The sequence below is a fragment of the Suillus subalutaceus genome, assembly GCF_016647625.1.
Source record: "Suillus subalutaceus strain FC151 chromosome Unknown DFJ58scaffold_225, whole genome shotgun sequence".
Taxonomy (NCBI): Eukaryota; Fungi; Basidiomycota; class Agaricomycetes; order Boletales; family Suillaceae; genus Suillus; species Suillus subalutaceus.
Genome location: NW_024540474.1, coordinates 35,613 through 61,551, shown reverse-complemented (window position 1 = coordinate 61,551; position 25,939 = coordinate 35,613). Strand labels below are relative to the sequence as shown.

The following is a 25,939-nucleotide window of genomic DNA, read 5'->3' as shown; positions in this document are numbered from 1 at the left end:
GCATGTGCTATGCTTGACCGCGGCATGCAAGTGGGCCTTGACGCAGCATAGATAAGTGTGGAGGTTTACATTAGTGCGGAGGCTGCGAATATGTTGGGGAGAACTTGTCGTAGTGTGAGTAGTGCTTGATCCAGCCTTACTGAAGCTTGACATGGCATGGTTGGGGGCTTGACGTGATAGTACAGAGCACAGAGGCTGCCGGACTTGATAAGGTGGGGTCGAGACTTGACACAGTGATACAATAATTCACACTGCTGTCTGAAAACAAACTTTGGATCAATGATTAGAGACCATACAATACAAACACAAGATGCACAGAATATTCCCAAGTAGTACGAACACAGAGGACAAGCACTGTGAAATTGGTGAGAGGTGAATGCAGCATTCCAGGGCCTGTACACAGCTGAACATTCATATGTTGATCATTAGCGAGGATACAAAGTGTTTGGAATTCATTTCGAGCGACATAAGGTAGTGTTTGAACATAATCTGTACCCTAGTATTTGTGACGGAGCCACGTCACATATGCCACTTCAGTGCCGCGTCACAGGTGCGTCACGACCGCGACAGGCACGGCAGGACCGCGTCAATTTCACCTGGCCCACTACTGAGGGCGCACTACGTACGAGAAGTCGAGAGAGCTCGGTTTACTCGAGTTGCGCATCAGTTTTTTTAGATAGGTCGTTATCGGCCTTGAGCCGACATTTGGTGGAGAATGCGATGAGAAAAATGGTGTTGGTATGTACGAGCGCTCCGAGTCAGCGGGTTGTGCAGGAACAGAAGAAAATATTGACTGCAGAACTGGCTGTCATCGTTGGGGTTGATGCTGAAAACGTACCGTCATCTATTGTTTCTGTACTTGTCGGGGTAATGGTTGAACTTGAGAGAAGACATTCGGCGTTCGCCCTCTCGTCATTCGTGTGTCCTGCTCCATGGTCGACATTCATGTGCCTGGAATTCAGTCAGCTCCAAGAACTCCAGCGGACCAGCTTATCCAACGCTCCTTCCAGAAGCTTCTAGAATACGGACTTTCAGGCATGTTCAATGATCTCCCCGTTGGTATTCTACCGCTGAAAGCTTCCATCCCTTCCCGTCCGGTGAAAGTGCCAGTACTAGTGCATGGATCCATCCACTCTCACCTTTCCATTCTTCCTCGACAACAAACCGTGTGTTGGCAGTTCCACTTGCGCATAGTGCCGTCCTCTGAACTACTCACGGTGTAGACGTTGACTGTGTCGTGCAAAAAGAAAAAAACCTGAATCACCCCATCGTGTCCTTCAGATTCATACTTTAGAATTGGTTCTTCCCATCGTCGAAACTTCATTGCATGTCCATCTTGCAAAGAATCTAGCAGCCATAACTCATTACCGTCATCGGGTGGATCAATCAGACTCTACTACCGTCAGTGGTCGATTATGGAGGCGAACAAGTTGGCCAGCACTCACTGATCTGTCTACTGATCCGTTGCTTGGGGGCAAGCTGGCAAGACAGGCGAGTTTTCATGTCCTGCAGGTGGAGGGCATGCTTTCCACGAGGCGGTACTGATCGTCCATTGACAAGTTCTTATCGCATCACTTTGATGTTTGCAAACAACAATGCCCAGCCATCCAATTCCTGTCATGTTTCGATGCATATACGCATCGACCAGTAAGTAACACAGCCTGTCCCGTCTATCTATTGTTTACTTCAAAGTTCATGTTGTTCATTGTGCCTTGCACTCTAACCATCTCATACTCCTTTAAAGCTCTACTCTCCCAAAATACAACACAATACCTTTCAGTACTCGTTGATGTCAGGATGGGCATACGCGATACGACATTGGGGACATAGAAGTGCGCAAGGGACGCCAGGTGAGTACTTTGTGCTTCCAGTATTTGGGACGTATATTCTGACTGTGTCTTCGCCTTCTAGCGAGAGAAGATGACCTTCCCTTATTGTCTGCATATATCCTCATGCTCATCCTGGACCCATCCCTCGTATCCCTGCAAAACACCGGGTCCAGCAACCACACCAACGACATCACGAGGGACTTGTCTTTCACCCGGATGGGGTCAAGCTTGCTGGTTAATGTATTCTACATGTAGGTCACATCCATCTAGTACAATTCTGTCGCCATGTAAGAGCTTACATCCCGTCCTGCTTCGTGTCAATTGGGTCCACCTCCACCTCTCCGCTATCACCTTTTCGGACAAGGATTGTCCCGTCGCGGAGCCGACACCCAGAACAAATAATGGCAGGCGGTCAAACATGAGAGGTAGGACCTATAGTAAAAGGTGAAGACGGTGAGCGTTAGTGCAAGTGAGGTATGAGTTGATCGGTGGAATAAGATGGGGTGTTAGTGGTGAGAGCAGGCCATAAGCACCAGAGCTGGGCAACGAGAGATATATGAAACACACGAGAGCAAATGAAGACCTACAATACGCCCATGACATTTTAAATCGCTTAAAGGTTCGCTTGCTAGTCGAGCCTGCCCTGCGAGGGAGGTGGCGCGATTGGATCCAGTAAGTTCTTCATTGTGATTTGGATGGCGATACGTCGAGAGGATTACAGCTACTGTAGTATGTGTGCGGCAGAAGGTGTACTGCTAAAATTAGCTTTATGAGACTTGACATCATGGTTGAACGTTGAAAGGTGACACACATGAAAACGCGTAGGCCGTAATCCAAACACCTAGTATACCACCTGCGTGTTCACATAGGCTACTTGAAGCTAGTATCTTCCGAGTGGATGACATAAGATTCACCGAGTCTCCAGCTGCTTTGAATTGGCTTTCGACACCTCAGGCTATCAACCTATATTTTGTGTGCTCTCACTCGGCCTGAAGCCCCCAAATCCCCACGTGCCAAATCGATTCACAATGAATCTACAGGACGGGAGTTGTGATGGTGAGCACTGTTCCTTTTTTGGCTCCAGCTCCCCCCTGCGTCGTTCGCCTACCCACGACGCTTGGTATGGCCCTGGGCTGAGTGGTCGTGGCTTCACTGCCCCTTCCTCCATGCCCACGCCCTTAACACCATACGCCGTCTTCGTTTATTGACACGCCTTTATCTGCAGGTGCTCCAATGCATCGCCGTTTTCTGGATGACACCGGTGAGAAGCGCCTTGCCTCCTCTGGAATGCGTGAACGCTGTGCCTTACTGATCCCTTGACCGACAGTGCTTGCCATAACGACGATACTCACTGAGCGGTGAGTTTTGCGAGGCTCGTCCGCACGCACGGCTGAATCTCAGCCCTTCGTCAGCTTTCCCCCTTCGCATGGTGTGGATTCCTGCGGCCTCGGAGCCGGCGAGCTTTGCGTAAAGGGCTTGGACCTTCAGGACGTTATTCTGGCGCGTCACGAATATCCTTGGGAGGAGGGGCGTAATCGTGATCCAGATGTGGAGGAACTCCTCGAGCGGCGTGCCAGCGCTGTGCCAACTGATGCACAGCGTTCTGCCACTCCGGGCTATACTAAGATCCCGTGAGTTACTCACTACGGGTCCTTTTACCCTTGCTGACTGCCTTTCACAGGCAGCGCAAGCGCCAGTTTCCAAACTGCCAACTCGCTGACAGCATCCCGCACAAGAAGCCGAGAGTGAATAACGTCCTCAGTCCCAGTCTGCGCATGCTCCCCTCTGGCTCACACCTGCTACCCTCCGGCTCGCATGCACTTCCCCCTAGGCCCCCTGCAATGGCTCCTCGCCCCGCGCACCCCCTCAAAGACCCATCCCTCCCTCCAAAGCCCGTGTGCTTAAGCACACCTGCCTTGCAACGTACTTCACAGTGCCTGGAGCCTCCTGATTGCATAGAGCAGTCCATACCTGGCATGATGCCCCCTCCAACCCCATCTGCCTCTGCCTCACGTCAAAAGGCACCGGCAAGGGTGAAGAGGGATTTAAGACGTCGCGAATTGCACAGGCTCGACACTGATAGAAAGGTGGAGGAGTTCAAGTCCGATGGAGCAGTCAATGCACTTGCCTTTCGGGTATCTACGACTGGCTGGCAAGGTACAAACTATGGCTCTACTGAGTCAGGGAAAATTCTCCGGGAGGAGTGGTATAGCTACCAGATATTGTTTCGCTTGACTAAATTTGAAAGAGTTCCATATCAGAAGTGAGTGTTTTGAACTTTGAGCTGTGCAGGGCCTTAATTATGCATTGCAGCCTTAAAACTCGGATCAGAGATTCTCAAGGTAGGCTGTGGCTAGTGCGAACCTTTGTGGGTCCACACATGCATGAGCTCCTTCCACGTTTTCAAAAGGAGGCAGCTGCCTTTGTACTTGCTGTTGAAGAAAGCAAGATGGGCTTTAAGGAGACTGAGATGCAGGAGAACACTAGGGGACCTCATTGGATTTCTATCTGTGGCCATGACCGCAACTCTAAATCTGTAGGAGTACCTGTCTCAATGCCTCTCAGCTTGTAACCACTAGACTCTCCAGAAGCCTGCTCTCAGTGCTTGGCACATATCAAACCACAAGGCCATTGATCAACTGTGGAGCCCTGGAGGTGCCACCTCTCATATAAGGCAAGTTGAAACTATTTACTGTTATAAGAAGTCTGTCTCAACCCACACAAGTGGGCTCATGAATGTCATCTTTCAGGGAGAATTCCCCCTTCTAGCCAGGAGGTACATGGCTTGTGCAGAAGCTCTAGGAATCCAGCCTCTATATGGTCATTTTTTTAATTTTTGCCTCAATTCTGCTAGAGCTGGGGTCCCACGTGTTCACTGCAGCCCCCATGTGGATTGGAAAAACATAGCTATAGGGGTTTGTGTCATATTCATATATGGTAAGTCTTATTCACACAGTACATGTCTTTGCCTCATTGAATCAATTCTAGGCCAATTCAATAGCAAAGAAAGATCTTGGCTTGTGATCTGGGAGGCAGGTGTAGTGATTGAGATGCCACCAGGTGTCTTTGTCATGTATCCCTCCTCTCTCTTTTTCCACTTTAATGTGGACATATGTGGTGAGCTTGGACCTCCTTCTATTGTTCTTGCCCTCTTCAAGTAGCTAACTGGCTATAAAGACTTAGAATTTGTTTGCACTGAGGGGGAGCTTCCTACAAAGCAAAACTCCTCCCCTCTAGATGGTGGGGATGGGAGAGGGTCTTGTGTCTGGTTCAATCAGGCCAGCATGTTCCAGACTGCTGAGCTTGGCTTTGCAACAGTTGCAGCAGCTAAGCAGGCTGGTGCACCCTGCACATCTGACACTTCTTTGCTAATTAATCAAGGACTTTTCCCAGTTGATCAACGCCCTCCCCAGTAATATCACATGTATCAGATTTGTGTTGGCTTGGATTGGAGGAGTTGAATGTACCTACCTAGTCAGAGAGTCTTTAGATTTAACACTATGGGATATATCTCGCCTGTCTGTAGGCCTCTAAGCATCGGGGATGTCTGCACTCCTATAAACACTGGCAACAGAAAGATAGGCAAGACACATTCCAAAGTGTGTGAAGCACCGGCTGGGCGATCCTGACGGATGGCAGCAAAGGACACTGATAGAGACCTGTCATGTCTGTGAGCATTTATCAGCGCGGTAAGCTATGGTGTGTATGAAGAGATGTAGAACTATGAAAGAAACTGCCCATCTCTCCAGTATTGGCCAGCAGCGTGCAAGGGCAAGAAATTGAAGACAGATGTCGGGCACCACCATATTTGAGAGCCTGGTCTTGCAAGTCCACCCAGATTTTCGACCACCAGGCGGACGATGTCATCCCACAGCTCCACCAAGGCTGTTGTCAGTGCTGGTTAAAGTTGTTGGGGTGTGGTTCAGGACCGGTTTGAGGTATGACAGCCTAAACCTGAACCTGTTCATGATATCTCAAGGCCATCAAACATGAACATTAGCCAATGGTGCGGTCAAGAACCGGTCCTATACGGTGCTGTTCAGGTGCGAACCGGTTCAAACTTTTTCTACTACCAAAATTGAAAAAACATAGGTATTAGAGCTACTTCACACCCAACTGCACTTCATCTACAGCGTCGTTGAGCCAACATTGTCTCCGTGCAGCTTCCTTGGCTTCCATCTCAGCTTTGCGATGCCTCCACTCCTTCTTGTACTTATTCTTTACAATTTGAATGTCGCCAAAGTTTGCTGGAAGTAAACATGCACAGCATTTGGTATCTGTCAGCCCAGCATCCAAAAATGCAAGCTCACAAGGCACAGAGGAGCCTTGGATAGGGAGGTAGTCAAGGGCCATGCAGCTGAGAATCAGGTATTTCGTGACATTGGCCTTCCACCACTTGAGAATATGCTCTGCCTGGTGCTCTGGGGATGACCATTGGTCATTGACGATGAGTGGCTCCTCAATGTAAGATTTGAGTTCTGCGTGAGAATCCTTAGTGATGAGCTTTTTGCGGGCATGCCGACCTTCAGTAACCCTGCTCATCAAACTGCCAAAACCATTGCTCGACTCAGAGCTACCAGGCTCCGTCATTGGTATACGATCGTTACTAGTAGTAGCGATTTCCGTGCAGTGTTTCTGGCAGTACTTATTGAACTAAAAATTATGATTAGATCTGATGCCAAATATGAATTTTTCACAGAAGTCAACACATACCACTTTTCCATAACAGTGAAGGCTTGTCGTTGGCCATCTTCGGTCCATGCAACATTGAAATATTCGTCCTTATGCAGGAATTGAGATCTAAGATAAAATAGCAATCAGTGTCAAAGTCAACATAAGTGGTGTTTCAACAAACACATAGAAACAATGTGTGCAGGGGAATTGTCGGTCTTATTGTAGTACTTTTCGAGGTTCGTAATACCTGCCTGAATAGCACATCAAAGCACTGCCATCTTAGGGTCTTCGGAGAATGTTTGCCACCGGATGATGAAGTCCTTGTAAAGCGGAAGAATTCGCCAGATGGTTGGATAGTATTCAGCTGAAAAGGCTTCTTGTACATCAGCTGCTGCCTAAAATATATGTCAATGTGACCTTCCAGTGTTCAATATGCAAAAATACATACAGCGAACACCTTCCGGATCATAGTGAGGAGATCCCATTCAGTGTCCGAAACACGATAACTCGCATACTTCCGCTGGTTTTTGTCGACATTGGGTACATCATCTGAATTGTCTGCAGTGTTGATAAATATTTTAACGGCCTGAAACAATTTAACATGAGTGTGATGGCTGAACAAAAATAAGTCTGACTTACTTTCTTGAGTAATAGCATTCAAGCTATAACACCATTCCATGAGCCCCATCGTGTCTTACAGTATGGCAGAAGCTCGAGCTCTTGATCGAGCACATCTTCGCAGCACTTCTTGAAGTACTTCTTGGCTTGCGGGGACCGTCAAACCTGAATTTACTAATGAATAGCAGCCCTCGATAGTTATTCAGGTACTATTACCTTTGCAATGAATCCTCGAACCTTCAGTAGAAGTCCTAAAACTACTTTTACCTGTTCCAAACCGGCAGGTAGGTTTGCATATGCAGTGTCAGCCTCTCAGATAAGAGCCTCAATTCCATCTTCTGTGTCTTCATCGTCAGCACTGGCGTCGATATCACCCATGGACATGTCATCTGGGGGAGGTGGAATCACAGGGACATCTTCATCCATTCCTGCCGAATTCTTTTTCTTGACACTGGGAGATAGCTTGGTCAAAAATGCGCCCTCAGCGAGGGCCACTGCATGTGAGAAGCAGCTATCACAACCATTTAGTTACAGTAAAACAAATTATAAGATTTCAATGGTACGAACTGTGGATGCTGGGCTGTCGCATTAAAGTCATGTGACTCATTCCTCAATTTCTTGCCCAAGACACGCAGACTTTTGTCATTCACAGAGACATTGTCAGCTGTGATGTTCTGTACCTGATATACACCATGACACAGATTAGCAACACACAGCACAGTATAAAAATTGAATCAACTTTATTAGAGATGCTGAACTTATCCAAAACATCATATAATTCCTCACCGAGATTCTCGCCAGTATGACTACCTGAAACCTCTGAAAAGATAGCAATTCGCAATGCAGCTGCCATTCTCTTGTCATCCAATGCCCTGTTACAGCAAGATATGATGTCATTATCTTTGATGTCCACCCATCAAAAGTAAGTGAAACATGGCCGGGAGATTCCTGCAGTTCCTTAGTGAGATCCTTTCAAATTTCATCAGCACGTTCGAGAACACAGGCGGTGATTTTGGTCCGATGTGGGATATCTGTGTCTTTGGTTTTGTTCCAGCTGTTGTAAGCGAGAAGTTCATGAAATGACTCATGGTCAACAATTGATAGTGCCTAGGCAGATACTTTCAATGCTGATGGGCAATTTATCTATTTATTCACGCACCTGATCAGTCTCTAAAACGAAACGAATAATATGCTCTTGTAGACCATCATTAGTATACTGAGGCCCCGCCATAGGTTTCATAGTCTCCGTGAAGTCCAGAATGCTGTGTTGCCTATCAAACAAAGTTACATCAGACCCGACAATTCAAAATGAATTGTGTGTGATTTACGTATCGGGTGCCTTGCCTTCCAAGCGGTCCAACTCTTCCTGTGGAACACATCGTTCATCCATGTCAATGTTTTGCTGCACGCACTTCTCCTGGTATTGACAATAGTGAGACATGCCCATACATTGAATGTGAGTGTGCGTAGCAGTGTTGTTGCCTTTGAAGATAGTTTGCAGTTTGCTGTGCTTTTTCGAATTGGCTTCACAAAGTTCACTAGTCCAAGTCAAGTGAGTTTCCCACAAGTATGAAACATGAGTTCAGTACTCACACACAAGGCTCGCAGATATAACCTTGCAAAGGATCATCATCATTGATGAGCTTGAAGATGGTCAGGATATCAGCAGCACCATCACCTCTTTTACGTTTTTTCTTGACTGGCTTGGTCCACTCGGATGCTGTGTCATCAGCAGTCTCATCTTCAGCTGATGTAGATGACCCCGTGCGATGAAGCCCATTTTGCTTCACCCGTGCAATTACCGGCAGCTTTGTGACAGTTGTGGTCTTCTTCGACTTTGTATTGGCACCAACCTGCCCTTTTGAGCGAGTCGATGCCATTGGCGTTGGATTGGCTGCAGGTGTGGAATTGTCAGCTTTTTGTTTTCGAGGATTTGTGAAGTCAGCAGGGGTTGAGGATATGATTTTGAATGGGGTTGGTGAGGATGGTCTATTCCTTGCTGGTATTTTGAGAGTCAATGATGATGCAGGTTCACTGGTAGGAGAGTGAACCAATTCCATCTCTTCGGCATTTTTAGGGAGCCATCAGGATTGAGTGCTGGAGCATCAAGTTGCAGAGGCATTTTGGTGTGTATCATACTGCATCAGTAAACTACAAATTTCATCACAGACATCAACATTTTCGACAGTTCCCACAGTAACCCACAGAGGGACAGCGCTCACAGCAAACCTCTCCCAGGCAGAGCAATTTCACACACTGCTTGGTATTTTACTTTCAAATTTGTTAAGTCCCACATTACATGTACTACTTTAATCAAACTTTTGCTAGTACTCTATACTCTCAAACTTGACCCTCATCATGCAACTATTATAGACGACGGCATCAACATGCAATGACTCGCCAGCCACCGCTCACCGTCGATATCCTCTGCCTGCACCCTCTCACACCCTCTCGCAGATTTTTTTCTTTATTTTTCATTCATTTTCACTAATTAGTAGTAATTACAACCTTCCCACACACTGTCAGGATGTGCGTGATATCTTTTTCGACCTACTTACTCGACGCTGATGGTGCCATGGCCATGTTCTGCTCTCAGAATGTCGTTTTCACTTGTTCTCACTTGCCCTCACTCATTCTGACTTGTTCTCGCCCGTTCTGACTTGTCCTTGCTTGTTCTGATTCATCCTTGCTCGTTCTGGCCTGTTCTGATTCATCCTTGTTCGTTCTTACTTGTTCTGGCCCATTCTTACTTGTCCTCGCTCGTTCTGGCCCGTTTTGACTCGCCCTCGCTCATTCTGGCCCATTCTGACTTGTCCTTGTTTGTTCTGACTCGTTCTTGCCTGTTCTTACTCGTCCTCGCTCGTCCTTGCCCATTCTGACTCATCCTCGCTCGTTCTAGCCTGTTCTAACTCATCCTCACTCATTCTGACTTGTCCTTGCTTGTCCGTGCTTGTTCTGGCCCGTTCTAACTGGTCCTCGCTTGTCTGCGCTCGTTCTCACTTGTAGGTAGTACCCACAGGTAAACCCCTCAACTATGATACAACGATGACGATGACGACAACGACTTGACGATGATGATGACAACTCAATGATAATGACGACAACTCGACGATGACGATGACAACGACAACAACAACATCGACTCAACGACGACTCAACTCCAATGACTTGACTCTGACGACTCGACTCCAATGACTCAATGACAACGACTCAATGACAACGACTCAATGACAATGATGATGACGACTCAACTCCTCCTCCTCAACGACAGCAACAACAACAATGACAACGACGACAACCCAATAATGATGATGATGACGACGACGACGACACAACAACAATGACGACGATACGGCACAATGAAGCACTGCATTTGCACGATGTCCGTCGTAGATTACTTAATGTCTAGTAGTACTTGTTCATTTGCAATGCATTTGTTTTCATTTACTTTTATGTGTAACTTGAGTTGCAAAAAAAAGTGATTTCTAATATATTCTGTGTAACTAGAGGGCTACTGTGGAGCTCTGGGAAGCTCTGTACAGAGCTGTACAGAGATTTACAGAGATGAGCCTGTCTGTCCAGTGGGGACCAAGCTGTGGCTCTTGTGAGCTGTACAGCTCTGTACAGAACAAAGCAGTTTACTGATGTGGCTGCATGCAGTTGAATAATACTTTGAATTTTTGTTGAATTTTTGCCAGCTGCACAACAAAAACAGACATTGAGCTTCCTCTTTCTCAAGGTGATTATTTACTAGTACATATGGTGCGGTTACAGTTCGAACAGGTTCCCTACAGTTCACACAAAATGCTCAGTGCCTGAACCATGAACCTCTCCCAGCATGTATCAGTCGAACCGGATCGTAACCGCACTGCACCAGTGGTGCGGTTCACAGTTGGAACCAGTTTGGGTGGTTCAGAACCACACCCTGGCAACTTTAGTGCTGGTGTACTTCTGCATTGGAGTCTGGTCACCAATGTCTGGAGTTTTTCAGGATTGGTAGGGAGTGGAATCTTAGTCGGAGGTTTCTTGTGCAGGATAATAATGGCATTGCAAGACTACTTGCTCACAATGACCATGATGATAAGCCCATCACAAGCTGCATCTTGATGGTCAGAGAATAAGAGGGGGGAGGAGGAAGCGAGAGAAGCACTCGATCTTCCAGATTTCTTCTACAGCTCTATTCCGGTCCTTCACTAAATGTCTGTATGGGGCTTCTTCTGCTTCTACATCAATTCTCATGGTTGCTTCTTGATCATTCACAGGAGGTTTATCGAGGAGGGAGCTGAGGTCTCTGAATTTCTTCACCAGGGCTGCTGCATGATTGCCGCATGTCTGTCAAGAAGTGTGTGGAGTCATGTCATCTGGGTCCAGATGATAGTCCTGCCTTGTTCCAACAACTCAACAGCGCAACACACATCACCACAACAAAGGGCACACTATGCAGAAGGACATTGAGTACTTCGCTCAGTAACTCTTGAGCTACAACAGCATCTGTTTGAAATCCTGGTGTGGAGAAGCAAGAGAGCAGAGAAATGGCAATATGGAGTTGAGTGATGGTTCAGTCAGGATGATCAGTGGGACGTAAATCAAGGGCGTTGTGACAATCATATTGGCACTAGGCATGTATACCTGCATAAGCCTTCAATAGGTGGACCAAAGTTATCCCTCATATTATTCGCTACTCCCCTATCAGCAGTCTTCACTTGTCTCAGCCATAACCCTTGTCCGACGCTATTCCGCACTTTCCTGCACTATGCGCGCACATTCCTGCAGCGCTATTCATACTCCCGCGACTTATCCGACGCTATTCCCGCGCTTATAGTGCTATCAGAATTACCAGCAATGTGTCTATAGGAGCATTAGTGCATGTCTGCTCTATCTAGCTCTTGTTCCCACGCTTAGTGCTTATCCAGCGTGCTGTTCTTGCACTCTAGGATCCACCCAAAATGTTGGAATCCATCCATTGTCCATCCTACTTCATTGGTATGTAATTTGCCTTGCCTCGAGTTTGTAACAAGTGCAGTCTTATTACATGTATGTATATCCTATCCCTTCCGAGTCCGAAATGGTATAGTTTAGTAGTATAAGAAGTCTACGAATTTACTTCCCTTTGACTGTATTTCCTTCCCCTTAGGTTTTACTTAGAAGTAGTCACCCTTTAGTTGCCCTCTATGGCCCCTATTTGGCTTTCCTTACCCTTGCGATCAATACCTTTGATCTCACTCGCTATCCATTACCCTCCTTTGACTCAGTGTCTGCTTTCTTGACATCCGCTCTTTCCCGCGCATTAGCACTCTATCTTGCGACACACTATCCCCGTGCTATAGCGCTCTTTCGGGTCTTTCAATCTTGAGTTATCCTTAGTAGCTATTCCCTCGGGTCGAACATTCTTGCATCTTTGTTGCAAGTATAGCAGCATAGGCAGAGCATTAGACATATACTGGCTGAGTACCTTAACAAGTGCCTAGTCAGGTTGTGTTTTTCGCACTGGGATCAGGGTAACCATCATCTTTGGAGTCAGAGTCACAGACAGCCACTAGAGGTTGTCCAAGGTGGCATGGGGACCTGGTCAGAACTCGACAGGTGACAGCAAAAGATGTCGCTGCTGGGCGACAGGCTTCGGGGAAAGCCCTCACTGGTAATAGGTGACAACAGACAGCCAAGTCTGAGATGAGGTAGGGATTTAGTGTGACGGTACAGTGGCTGCTACAAATGCTGAATGATATCACATTGGAGTATTCATCCATAGTGCTAGTCCGTAGTGTATCCCATAAAAGAATATTTTAAATTACCCTGGCATGATTAAGGTGTTTGAAGCATGAGCCTGATCATGATGACTCACAAGTCGACGATCCTTCAAATAATCCACTTTGAAAGTGCATGGATGCAGAAATCAAGGATTGGTATTCTAAGGACATTTTGTCAAATCAGTATGGGTTAAGGCATGGTTATGGCTACCTCAAGTCATCAATTCTGCACATTTTCAACATCTTGGACCTCATTTGTGCACATTTTCCAATATGTGAGAAATGTGCACAAACAGGGTTGGTGAAAACTATCACTTTATGATCAACCTCATTTGTGCACATTTCTCAGATATCGGAAAATGTGCGCAAACAGGGTTGGTGGAAATCACACTTTATGAGCAACCCCATTTTCGCACATTTTCCGATATGTGAGAAATGTGCACAAATGAGGTTGATCATAAAGTGATAGTTTCCACCAACCCTGTTTGCACACATTTCTCACATATTGGAAAATGTGCGCAAATGGGGTTGGTGAAAACTATCACTTTGTGATCAACCTCATTTGTGCACATTGCTCACATATCAGAAAATGTGTGCAAATGGGGTTGCTCATAAAGTGTGATTTCCACCAACCCTGTTTGCGCACATTTTCCGATATCTGAGAAATGTGCACAAATGAGGTTGGTCGAAATCACACTTTATGAGCAACCCCATTTGCGCACATTTCTCACATATTGGAAAATGTGCACAAATGAGGTTGCTAATGAAGTGTGATTTCCACCAAACCCATCTCCGCAAATTTTCCGATATGTGAGAAATGTGCGCAAATGGGGTTGCTCATAAAGTGTGATTTCGACCAACCCTGTTTGTGCACATTTCTCAGATATCGGAAAATGTGTGCACATGGGATTGGTGAAAATCACACTTTCTAATATCTGAGAAATGTGTACAATGGGGTTGCTCATAAAGTGTGATTTCCACCAACCCTGTTTGCGCACATTTTCCGATATGTGAGAAATGTGCACACATGAGGTTGCTACTGATGTGGGATTTCCACCAACCTCATCTCCCCACAAGTTCTGATATGTGAGAAATGTGCACAAACAGGGTTGGTGAAAACTATCACTTTATGATCAACCTCATTTGTGCACATTTCTCAGATATTAGAAAGTGTGATTTTCACCAATCCCATGTGCACACATTTTTCGATATCTGGGAAATGTGCACAAATGAGGTTGCTAATGAAGTGTAGTTTTCACCAACCTCATCTCTGCACATTTTCCAATATGTGAGAAATGTGCACAAACAGGGTTGGTGGAAAACTACACTTTCTAATATCTGAGAAATGTGCACAAATGAGGTTGCTCATAAAGTGATAGTTTCCACCAACCCTGTGTGTGCACATTTCTCACATATTGGAAAATGTGTGCAAACAGGGTTGGTGGAAATCACACATCAGTAGCAACCTCATTTGTGCACATTTTCTGTTATCTGAGAAATGTGCGCAAATGGGGTCAATTAATGACCAACCCTGATATCTGGATCATGAAGTGTAGGTTTTCACCAACCTCATTTGTGCACATTGCCCAATAGTGGCACTCAGAGTAGCAATTAAAACATCACCAAAGCTTGCTAACTCTTGGTTAAAGTTTGACAAAACTCAGGTAAGGACTGCAAGAACAGCCACTTGGATATGCAGCACACTCAGCATCATAGCAGACTTTGAAAGTTATGCCTGCCACTCAGCATCATAGCAGACTTGAAGTTATGCCTGCCACTCAGCATCATAGCAGACTTTGAAAGTTATGCCTGCCACTCAACCATGACGTCCTCGTCATTCTGCAAGACTCAAAGCACTGCAGACACCCTTTCAAAGAGACAGAACCTCCATGGACCAAATGCCAGGGCCTGTTACTCGTGGAAGGGGTGGCAAGTCTCGAGGTTTGCAAAGTACTAACACCTCAGATCAGCCCAAGTTTCAGATACAATGGTTATCTGCCTCCTTCCATACCCAGAAGGTCATCGACTACCTCCACAACCACTCAGCTGATTGTCAGGTATTATTCCCCTCCAAAGTCAAACAATTGCACCCTGATGATGACTGCCCCTCAGCCAAAGACAAGCTCTCAATCTGTGCTATTATTGCCAAGCATGTCTTTAAAGATGACGGTGACTATGCAGACCACTATCTAAGTGCACTGGTTAAATTCCGTGACTCTACCAACAATCACATCCAGGTGTAAGTTTACCCACTAGTCCTTCCCTTATGTACTAACATCTATATACAGTCTCAAAAAGAAATATTGTGAATGCCACAATTGATTACATGCCACTGGTGCTGGTGTCATGCCGCAGGACAAAAACACCGCTCAGAATTTACGTGGTATGTGTCCCTTTTATATTTATGATTGTCTAACTGAGAAATTTCACAGCGCAAGTACTCAAAGAATTTCCATGGCACGATGATCTCGTTATCATTTTGAGGGGCAATCCAGCATTGTCCCTCAAAACAGTTTCATCACGCCCAGGAATGGACCACGCCCACCAATTTTTTCTCAATATCTCATTCAGCTGGAAGTTCATACTCTAATGGCCCGAATTCTGGAAGCGCTCAGTATGGCTATGCCCCTGGCACTCTTCTTCCTTCTGGCGCTTATCCTCCTGCTGGGGATTATTATCCTCCTTCCAGCGCTCATTCTCCTTCTGGTGCTCATCATCCTCCTGGGGATTATTCCCCTTCTGGCACTCACCCTCCTCCCAGGAATTACTCCCCTTCTGGCACTCATCCTCCTTCTGGCACTCGTCCTCCTCACTCCAAAGCTCCTCCTTACTTTACTCAAACTGGCAGTCAATATGGATTCGGTCACGTCCCTCAGCCCTATCAGATGGGCTACCGTGAGGAGTACATGCAGCGGCCTCAGTTTCAATCGCACGGCATGCCTTCCCCCTCTGACTCTCTTCTCGACAAGGATGAAGACATGCCAGATTACTTTGGCCCCCTCAATGATGGCGAGGGGATGGATTTCTCATTCGGTGACCTACCGCCACATAATTCCCCGATGATGCATAATTACCAGCAAGAAACTAATGTTACCATCCTGAATAGTCCACCTAGGCCTACAAGATTGAAACGGCCACCTCCTCCATCATCCCCCTCCCCCCCTATCACCCCCTTGCCTCAATCAGAGTTTGTTCTACCGCTGAAATTACAAACTGCCCTCCATGATAGTCGCAGTTCCTTTGTGCTCACTGATCTGAAGAGACATCGAAGCACAGGGTCAGCCAAGCCTGTCTCTCACCGCTCTTCAGGGTCATCATGGTCTAGGCTGCCGTCGACATCATCAGCGCCTGCGTCAACATCTCCGATGTCTCAAATTGCGTCCTCCATGGGAGGACGCACGCAGACGAAAAAGGTGCGGTCCAATATCCAGAGCCAGGTTGATCTGCTCAAGGACAAGATCGAGAATGCGCAGTCGGATACGACTTAAGATTGGAGGTCCCAAGCGAAGGAGGTTCCAGGTAAAACCTAGTAAGATTAAAGTAAAGAACTACATAGTACAAAGCAAGTTTATATAGGAAACAATAACTGCTTTAGGGCCGGTATAATGGAGTCAGAACGAGTCAGAGATAACAAGAATAGATCACCTAGCGACAGCATGATGCAATCGTGATGTAATACAATTGATGATAAGAGATAAGTCTAGTGATGGCCATGATGGCGGTCGTGACGTAATACAATGTAAGAAGAGAAAATGAATAGGGGCGTACTTGATTGTAACATTACCCCGTTGTTATCGTTTGAAGTCACTGATTTCAACAATCAAAATTATCGTAGGCATCATAGTTGTCACGATCTCCGGCACATTGGGTGAAAAGCTTCTCGTCTTCTTCGATGGAGAGTTGCTCTAATGTGGCGTCTTTATCAGCCTCCTATTTAGCGAGAGCCTCATAGAAGCCCGCATCCGTCCATACTAAAGGAATCGGGTTTTCTCCCTTGAGTTCTTTGCAGAAGACAGATAAGTGTCCTGGCGCGAGATTACGGCATATGCGACAGAAGTATGTGGGGCAATTCTTGTGATGATGACCAGTAAGACTACAGTTGCGACAAATAAAGTTATCGCAATTTTCAATCTTTACGACGGTGACTGAGGATGATTGCGGAGGTGGGGATGGTGTTTTGGAGCGTAAGGCGTGGTTGCGAGGAATGAAGGGGATGAAGCTCTCTTGTTTGGAGAGTCGTCGGCGTGTGGGGCATATGCGGGGAATCATTGCCGCCGGGGCAGCTGTAGTAGCAGTTGGTATGACAGGTACAACAGGAGGATTGATATAATTAGACATATGCTCAACCGGAGGTGGAATAGGAATTGCGACATGTGGGGATGGTGGTCTGGCAACTGGGTTTGTCGCAACTCGTTCGGTGACAATATGGATTGCTTCTCTAACAACCACTTTGGTAGAGGCAGGCATAAGACATACTGCAGTGTTGCGAATACATATATGAAGGTGACGGAAAATGGTCTTAAGATGTTCGTCATTAAGAAGTTCTGCGGTTCATTCAACAAGACTGGCGGTGCAGATGATGTTAATCAGGAGTGTGCTGGAGAGGGCTCCTTGTTCAGCTAGGAGGCGGTCTATTTCGATAGTGTATTGTTCGGAAAGGAGAGTGGATTCAAACAATGTGTTGGTCTTGATGTCGTCAATAATAGTGAAGTAGTTTGGGGATTCGATTGTTTCAGTCAATGTAGCAGATGTTGTGGATGGAGAGGGGGCAAGGCTAGCAGACATATTTTCAATTGCGTTGGTGATTGTCTGAAGTTGTAGGAGGCAGATTTGAAGAGTACGAAGTTCTGAAAAAGACATTCTTTCGTTCAGACTCTTATAACTGGTGAGCTTTCTTATAAGCAGCGAGGAGTGTAGAAGTGTTGCCGAGGTTTTCTTCGGGGATCCATTCGTTGCTAGCAGAGGAATATCCTTTCCATGATACAAGATAGTGTCTTCGTTTACCCGTGCCTTTGTGCGATAAGATTGCTTCGACTTTGTATTCTTCTTTGTTATCAATGATATCGGGTGGGGGATCGGGGAAGTTAGGACCATGTATCTCTGTTTCGTGATAGGATGATAGTTCGGAAGCATGGAATGTGGGGTGAACCTTCCATTGTGTGGGTAACTGGAGTGTGAATGTGATCAGTGATAATACTGCAGTGATGGTAAAGGGGCCGTATCGTTTTGGAGCGAGTGTTCATGATGGTAGCTGTGTGATAAGGTTCTTTCCTGACAACCAAACCTTGTCACCGATTTTCCATGGTTGATACTTCTTTCCGTATGATCGTGCGGCCATTCGCTGCATTGCGAGATTATGACAAGAGATAGCTTCTTCGCGTATCTTCTGAAGAAGGCGGAGCCGTTCTTCTGCGGCTGGTACAGTAGAGTCTGGGAGTACATGAGGGAGAGCCCGTGGCTCGTATCCCATCATAAGGAAGAATGGGGATGCATTGCGAGAGTCGTGTTTGCGGTGATTGTGGACGAATTCAGACATGGGGATATGTTCAACCCATTCTTCTGGGTTGTTGCGGCAATGGATTCAGAGATAGGTTTCTAGTTCTTGATTTAGACGTTCAGTTTGACTGTCTGTCTGTGGGTGATAAGCGGTGGAGGCTGCGATGTCGTATTTCAAAAGTTTAGCAAGGGCTTTAGAGAACTTGGATATGAATTGTGGTCCTCATTCTGAGATCACCTTCTCATGGAGTCAGAAGCGGCGGTAGACGTATTTGAAAAACTTCTTTGCTACGCCTTCTGAGGTGATGGTTTTTGTACAAGGGATGAGAATTACCCCCTTTGTAAGACCATGGTCTACCACGACCATGATAGAATCAAAACCGTTGCAAGGAGGCAAATCGGTAATGAGGTTGACGGAGACTTGGGAAAAAGGGGTAGAGACTGAAGATGGGATGGGAATGAGCAGAGGGGTAGTGGGATGAGTATCGGATTTCATTTGCTGACAAAGGGCGCATCCCTCGACATATTTTTGGATATAAGTTCCCATGTGTCCATCTGCCATCCTCGCTTGCTCATCCTCATCCATCCATTTGCTCTCTCACGTCTCCTTACTCTCCTATAGCAATGCCATCATGTATACCCGAACCCCAAATAAAATTTGATTACCTACTTGTTCGTCGTCTCGCTATTGAGTATGTGTTTTTCGACTCAGAGTTCCTGCAATGCTAATTTCATTGTCTCTTAAAGACTGGGGCAAGGGTCCGCATGTGTCTAGCAGGGATTTTGTCAAGTCACGGCAGCTCCTCCAGATGTATGCCACCGTATTTCATACATCGGTCATCTCACACTGGTTTCAGTATTCCCGCACCACGTTGATCAGTGATGCGAGGTGGCGCCCTCTCATCTTACTTTAAGGATGTTGGTTTTCATGTTCTCTTGAATTCAAATTTTGTTATCAGAGATCTAAATTACATCTCCGCAAGTCTCGGATACCCTGGAGTTCTGCCAGGATCTGTCACCCCCCTTTCGCGTGAGTTCTGCCAAAAAAAAAACAGCAAAACTGGTTGGCAAAACTCCCGAGTTCTGCCAACAACACTAGCACCCTGTAAATAAGACATAAACAAGGCCACCCCGTTTGTGCCAAAAGGGCGCAAGAGGTAAATCCAATCCCAGCAGCGACCCCTCCCAGGCATTACAGCCCAAGAATACTCTGCCTGTAACTATAAGGACAGAGGGAGTGCCGCCCCACCTAGCGCGGCTGTTGAATAAACAAGATGCACCGAAAGGCGCGCGCTAGGCAGTTGGGATGAATGGAACTCAGAGTAAAGAGCAAGAGTCAATCGAAGAAAATCAACAGTGACCAAACAACCAAATACAAGTACCAACAAACGACTATTCTCCTTTGTGCAGGGCAGGACCTTTGTATTACCGTGTGTTAGTGATGAAGATGAGAGAATGAATATAGGTGGAATCACCAAGATATCTAATATTGACAGGGAGGTGAGTGGACAAGGTAGTGATACCACAAGAGGATGAGTAGATAAAGTAGTGATACAATGAGAGCTTTGTAAAAAGAATCAAACCAGATTTCATCAAGTATTGACTCGGTTTGTGTGTGGGAAGGTCTGGCTTTGCCAGACCAGCGCAAGAGGGAGGGGGTCTGGACCGAGTGCATGATCCGGAAGATTCTGAAGAAGTTCAGGGAGTTTTTCTTTCCTTTTTGGACTGCATCATTCCGTCGAGCTTTGTCTTTTTTTAGAATCTGTAGCTGCAAGGAACTCTGAAGAATCGAGAGTCTCGAACTAGGAATGAGAGCGGGACTAAGTAGGGTAATAGTCAGGAAAATGTTGGTAGAGGTGTGAATACCAGAGCTCACCTCAGTCTTGGATCAAAAGACTGAGGGAGAATGTTTGACAGGGAGAGAGGTATTAACACCCTGATTGAGGCGGATAGCCAAAGGTGAATGTGTATTAGGACTGTAACAAGGAGTGATTGGGTATGTAAAAGAAAGGGATGAATGTGTACCAGGGTGAGGTTGATAGTCATATCTTGATAGGCTCTGAACATCTACCTTTGCTGGCACAGGGTAGCCATTGCTCCAGCGGTCAAACCGTGACTGGTGAGCAATCAGCCTATATGCCTGATGATGAAATCTCTGAATAATAGGAGCCAATCCCTCGATGCATTCCTGATTTGTCTTTCTGGCTGTTGCTCTCTAGTGCATCCCTCACAGAGAACAGCCGCACTGGAAGCGAACAGCATCCATAGAGGTTGCAATGGTCACGTCCATAAGTTGGCGAAATTGATGTAAGATGGTTCAATATGGAACTCGGTGAAAAAAATATGTAGAGGATGTCGCACAGTAAAGTCACCCAGTGACCCTTGCTTCACATCGTAGTGCCTGGCGAGGCCCAGCGGAAGATCTGCAAGGGAGTGAGGGTATCCCAGTCAAACTGAGAATTGTGCTGTTCACAAGGCATGGCCACAGCTGCCAAGCAGACCTTAAGAGTAATCTAAAGCTCCCTGCCTCTTACAAGGTGGGTTCTGTTTGACAAGTAGGCAGCGCAAAGCACCGTTGCTATCCTCTCCGCCAGACCATGCGGCCTGGACGCCTCTCCAGTACATGGGGTAGACTTATCCTACCCTGCGTACTATTTCCAGAATACACCAGAGTACTATCCCCCATTACAGGCAGATATCTGCTAGGCGGCATTTGATATAAAACATGGGTGAGAAAAGAATGGCTGAAATGAAATTGAACCAAGCCAAACATTACAAAATAACGGCAGCAAGCTTGTTCTACAAGCGTTGTGTACATCAAGTCATTTACACACCCTTTGGGCAAGGCATGGAATGCATGTGGATCACTAGCTACATCAGCGGTATACTAGTATTACAACAAAATTTTCGAGAGCGGCGAGCTGGAGTTGTTGGATATTGAAGCCACAGGCTGTAACTCAACTCTCACTAACAGTATATAGTATCCCGATTACTCCTGAAATGCTCACTTAATGCTTGGACGCTCCTCATCATTTTCCCTCAGTCTTCTATTCGACACTGAGGGTATGTCCATTCATTCATAGTTGTCTCACTCATGCTGACTTAGTATTGTATACCAATCATACCTGTATTGAGGTCAGGAATTTCGTCAGGAGTGTACTTTAGTTTTTCAAACAGATCAGGCTCATTCCCAGACACCGCTTCAAGTGCGAGGGCGGCATACTAGGGGGATGGACGACACGTCGCGACCAAGTGCTTTTTGAATGGTGTGTCTTTGTCTCCGATAATGGGGGCATTCTAGCAAGAGGTGGTGGACTGACTCTTCTACATTTGGACAGTGGGGGCAGTACGGGTCTTCGGCTTTACCTCTGGACTTTCTGAGTCTGTGCAGACTCTAGGTATGCGTCTGGGTACCTCTAGGCAAGCTCCGCAAATTAGACACCACTTGAACTGCGTCTGAGTTGCTGAATACCCACCCCACCCGCCTGTCGTTACATCCAGATTCCATTCCTCTTCAACAGTCCTCATTTGCCTTCCCGCACATATCTTCTCATATATTACCTTGTTCACATCGTCCTCCTTCCCCCTCTTTCTACCTGCCTGTGTCCTCCCGATAATACATCATCCTGCTCCCCCTAACTCTACCCCATCTTCTCATGTTGACGTCATGTTTCTTGTACAGCTTTTCCTCTGCCTGTCTCCCACTGGCTTCGTCACCGATTGCGCCAGTTGTGGCGGTGCAGTCTCCCTGTCAATCTGTCTGACTGATAGCAATGGAGATGGCAGCAAAAAATGGCAAGGGTATGCGCTGCCTGTCGTCGCTGCATGTTGAATCAAATCGTCAGCATCCATCATGCACATTTTACCGCTGGTATCCACAGCCATTCGCCTTCCCACACATCGTGTCATTAATTCCTATGTCAACAGCGTCACGAAGACCCCCAGCTCTCAACAGATCGTCTCCTCTAGCAGTACTACCCTCGCCATGCTGTCGCCCTCCTTGACGCAGCCTTCGAGCATGCAACAATGCAAGGGCGTTATCTGTGCTCATTCTGCTCTTGTCTGCGCGCCTTGCAAAGCAGACATGGCCCGTGCTTACAACCTTTTGCACCATACATTTCACTTTACTTCTTACTAGCCACCATTGTAGTTACCTTTGGCAACATATATGATGTTGATGAATATCTTGACATTGCAGTTAAGAACATTGGCTGGTACAACGGAGAAAGTGGTGAGATCTACAGATGGCATGGTAGCAAACTGAGCCTGTTGCTACATGGCAGCGAAGAGGGACGTGATGGCCATGTTGAGACATATGTTTTCTCCACCTGTCTCTACGTTGTAGTGGTTATCGCATGTGCAATTATTACCTCCAGCTGCCTTTTCTAGGTCCTGGATGTCTGATACATCAGTAAGAAGGTCGATAAATGCTATGGGAAAATTTTATCACTAGTCCAAGAAGGTCAACGTCAGAGGAAGCTGTTTTCCAAATGTCCAGCGTCTCTCTTAGCCTCTATTGCTTTGACACGGTTGAGGAACAAGTCCAGGGCATCCTTTGAGACAACTTCGTTATGCCCGGGAGGAATTGCACGAAGGCCATTGATGAACTGTTTGATGCCTTTCTCATGCTCTTTCGACAAGTAGCCCGTGAGTTTCTTTTCAAATATTTCCGAGGTGATGGTTTTCTGAACATATGCAAGCATCCATTCATAGATGGGTAGCAATTGGTGAGATATTGTGGACTGTTTCTCGGATGTGGTGGGCTGCGACGGTGGAGAAGAGTTGGAATTTACAGAGGCCCCTGCGCGATCAACATGTTCAAGGCCAACTTGAGCCCGAGTTTGGCGGTCTGCCTGACCCATTTCCGTATCCTCCATGGATTGAGCTGAGACACAAGCTTCACCATTAGCATCGTTTGACTGGCAATGCGACATAGCGGGTGCAGAAAATGAAACCGACACTCACAATGGTGCGACCAATTCCTTGCATCCTTCAACACCTCCTGTACAGACTTCTCTTCCTCCAAAATTGTCTTCACGACCCTCTTCCATACAGGCTCATATTCTTTTGGGCTCATTCTCAACAAGGATTCCCACAGGATCTGGTCTTCAGGATTCCAAACTCTGTTCTCGGAGCCCCGGCGCATGAATCCCTGGAAGATCAACTGAGCTTCCAAGCTATCAAAGGGGTTGCTTTCATCTAGGATAGAAGGCCATTGAACCTGAGGTGTAGCATGAAAAGGAAGAGGTCAATACCCTTTTTTTCCCAAGGCTTGCAGGCATCATCATCCAGATCCCATTTCTGCCTCAGGTGATCCACAAATTCCCTCCAGGTCATCTCTCCTAGCCAGAGTCCACCCACAATCTCCTGGATATCATCACGGTCATTGCCATCGCCATTAGCGACAATGATGTTGGCGATGCTCTTAACGTCATCCTCAAACTCTTTGACATTTGTATAGCTCGGTTCTTTCCTGAGGACAAAATTGAAGAAGGCGATTGGGGTGCCCGCAAAATCGTGGCCTGCATCATGTAGCGTTATCAGTAAGTAACTTAGAAGAGACGATGCGGAATGAACTCATCAACCTTGGCTGTACCACTCCCATTGCGCTTCACTCCAGAACAAAGGATGAGGACTGTGTCCCTCGTGCCAACGGCCTGGCAGGTCTCCATCTTTCAAATGCCGAGTCTCATGAAACGCGCCTGGCTTCTTCAACTCGTTCAGGGCTTGTGGCTTGATGACACACTCAAAGGTTTCACGAATTTCCTCAACACGTCCATTGATCGATGTGGCAGGGTCCGGCGGTGGGGACAATGAATCCTTCCCTTGGTCATTAATATTCCATCCTTTTTCTAGCTGCATGTTAGGCGGTGGGTGAGCACGCACAGATGCAACAAGCTTACCGAAGAACACCTTGTTTGCAGCTGTGACTGGATCCGCTACCAGGAATTCGCGTCCTTCAACGAAAGCCTCGTCGTAATCCTTGTTCAACCAATCACGACACATGCGAATTTTCCATTCGTCCAGAAGCGGGATGCTCTCTTTTCCAGGCTCTGTGAGATAATCCAACTTCAGCAACTGCTCCACCACCAAACACCTGGTGAGCATGTGCTGGACAAGCATTGCCCCCGTGTTCTGTCGGCAAGTCACAACCATGTCAACCTTCTTTCCTTTCAACTTCTTCATACCCTCTTCCAGCCAAAGCTCCCAGAGGTTGGAGCATAGTACGATGTTGTAGGAAAGCTCCAGCCATACATCCCTGTACCTCAGGGGCAGGGGTACAAATCCTTGCTTCCGCCCACCCTCAAACACTGGCACCTGGCACATTTTGTATGACTCTGTAGTCTCAACCTCGTTCTCTTGCGGTTCCCCGTATGTGATCCGGGTATCGTCATTCTTTAGCCAGTCGTCCATGACAACCTCGGCGTGAACGAGTGGGATTGCAAATGAAGTAATGGGCTGGCGGAGTGGCACGGTTGTCGAGTTGCGCCTTGTGGCATTCATGGCTGGTAAGCTAATTGTGACCTTTCCTGTGCGTTTGCCTTTGGATTTAGGCCTACTGACTCGACCCACACTGCGCGCTTTGAGTGTGGTGTGTGCCATTACAAGATGAGTGCAAAACCTTAATCGTGCATCGACCTCAACATAGGGTATTTGATATCAAGGCCGGCCCTCGACAAATTAACATAAGCACAATTTAATTTCCATTCCGGGCTCAGTCATCTTGCTTTCAAGGTCATATGCCACCGGCCAAATATACACAAATGTCATTAAACAACAATCACCTTGCTTGCGAGGTCATATGGCATGTGACGAAATCTGACGGACTATATGGCAATAATTACCTTGCGGAGCAAGGCTGCATGATGTTGTTGGGATAATCTGTCAGTCACCTGACATCAACATCGCTGTGCAATCACGCGTTCCATTACCAATAAAGTACAAAATAAAGAGTGAATAATGATACAAATACAATGCTCAAGAACAGGTTAACGCCCTATGGAATACCACCGGCAATAGTGATACAAATGTCACCAACAAGAACACGTCTGCATCAACACTGATACAAATACAAAAAAGTCAATCAACATGACCTAACCTGTTGGCCCTTGGAACTAGTTGCCTCCGACACAGTCTCAGGCTTCTTGTGAGGCAGTTGTTGATCATTGGCTTCGCTGTCGATAAGATGTAGTTCACCAGAGACTGAGTAAAAGCTGCTGCAACGGTCAAAATAATGGATGGATTGAGAGCACCAATGTAGCATCAAAGAAAAAGTGTACACATGTGCAAATAGCCTCAATGCCGAAAATGGAATCGGAGCAAGGTCATCAGTTCGCACAGTGAACCCCTAGTAAACAATAATAAATATCAATAAATCATCAGTCTCCCTGTTGACAGTACTTGTTGAACACCATCATCGTCATCATCCATCCTGTCGTCGATATTATGAAGCCAGGAGATATCAAACACGATTCTTGTGTCTGCGTATACCCAGCTCATGGCAAAGTGCAGCTGTGGAGGTATGGTGGATCTTTGGTGACGGTTCGACTTGCTGCCATGCCGCATACATTTTTC

At 46.6% G+C, this 25,939-nt stretch overlaps 5 protein-coding genes across 5 annotated transcripts; 2 read left to right on the top strand and 3 right to left on the bottom strand.

The window, feature by feature from the left end:
- Positions 1-2,385: 2,385 nt before the first annotated feature.
- Positions 2,386-5,245, top strand: DFJ58DRAFT_847503 (uncharacterized protein; the record flags this gene model as incomplete). The annotated part of the gene is made up of 11 exons (XM_041393473.1): positions 2,386-2,501; positions 2,699-2,801; positions 2,870-2,885; positions 3,055-3,090; positions 3,157-3,187; positions 3,242-3,460; positions 3,511-4,092; positions 4,143-4,371; positions 4,580-4,766; positions 4,818-4,946; positions 5,007-5,245. The coding sequence occupies 11 exons, from the start codon at positions 2,386-2,388 to the stop codon at positions 5,243-5,245; spliced, it is 1,887 nt and encodes a 628-aa protein (XP_041236370.1).
- A 305-nt stretch (positions 5,246-5,550) lies between these two features.
- On the bottom strand, positions 5,551-9,001 carry DFJ58DRAFT_847502 (uncharacterized protein; the record flags this gene model as incomplete). Its single annotated transcript, XM_041393472.1, has 14 exons — positions 5,551-5,703; positions 6,210-6,435; positions 6,543-6,629; positions 6,687-6,754; positions 6,776-6,898; positions 6,952-7,061; positions 7,143-7,165; positions 7,202-7,286; positions 7,359-7,388; positions 7,481-7,632; positions 7,689-7,801; positions 8,281-8,392; positions 8,450-8,659; positions 8,715-9,001. The coding sequence occupies 14 exons, from the start codon at positions 8,999-9,001 to the stop codon at positions 5,551-5,553; spliced, it is 1,779 nt and encodes a 592-aa protein (XP_041236369.1).
- Positions 9,002-14,757: 5,756 nt separating this feature from the next.
- On the top strand, positions 14,758-16,356 carry DFJ58DRAFT_847501 (uncharacterized protein; the record flags this gene model as incomplete). The annotated part of the gene is made up of 3 exons (XM_041393471.1): positions 14,758-15,107; positions 15,224-15,251; positions 15,382-16,356. 3 exons carry the CDS (start codon positions 14,758-14,760, stop codon positions 16,354-16,356), a joined length of 1,353 nt encoding a protein of 450 aa, XP_041236368.1.
- Positions 16,357-22,115: 5,759 nt separating this feature from the next.
- DFJ58DRAFT_847500 (uncharacterized protein) lies at positions 22,116-22,615 on the bottom strand (the record flags this gene model as incomplete). Its single annotated transcript, XM_041393470.1, has 3 exons — positions 22,116-22,185; positions 22,231-22,498; positions 22,519-22,615. 3 exons carry the CDS (start codon positions 22,613-22,615, stop codon positions 22,116-22,118), a joined length of 435 nt encoding a protein of 144 aa, XP_041236367.1.
- A 218-nt stretch (positions 22,616-22,833) lies between these two features.
- On the bottom strand, positions 22,834-24,967 carry DFJ58DRAFT_847499 (uncharacterized protein; the record flags this gene model as incomplete). The annotated part of the gene is made up of 4 exons (XM_041393469.1): positions 22,834-23,249; positions 23,330-23,563; positions 23,620-23,886; positions 23,950-24,967. 4 exons carry the CDS (start codon positions 24,965-24,967, stop codon positions 22,834-22,836), a joined length of 1,935 nt encoding a protein of 644 aa, XP_041236366.1.
- Positions 24,968-25,939: the final 972 nt, after the last annotated feature.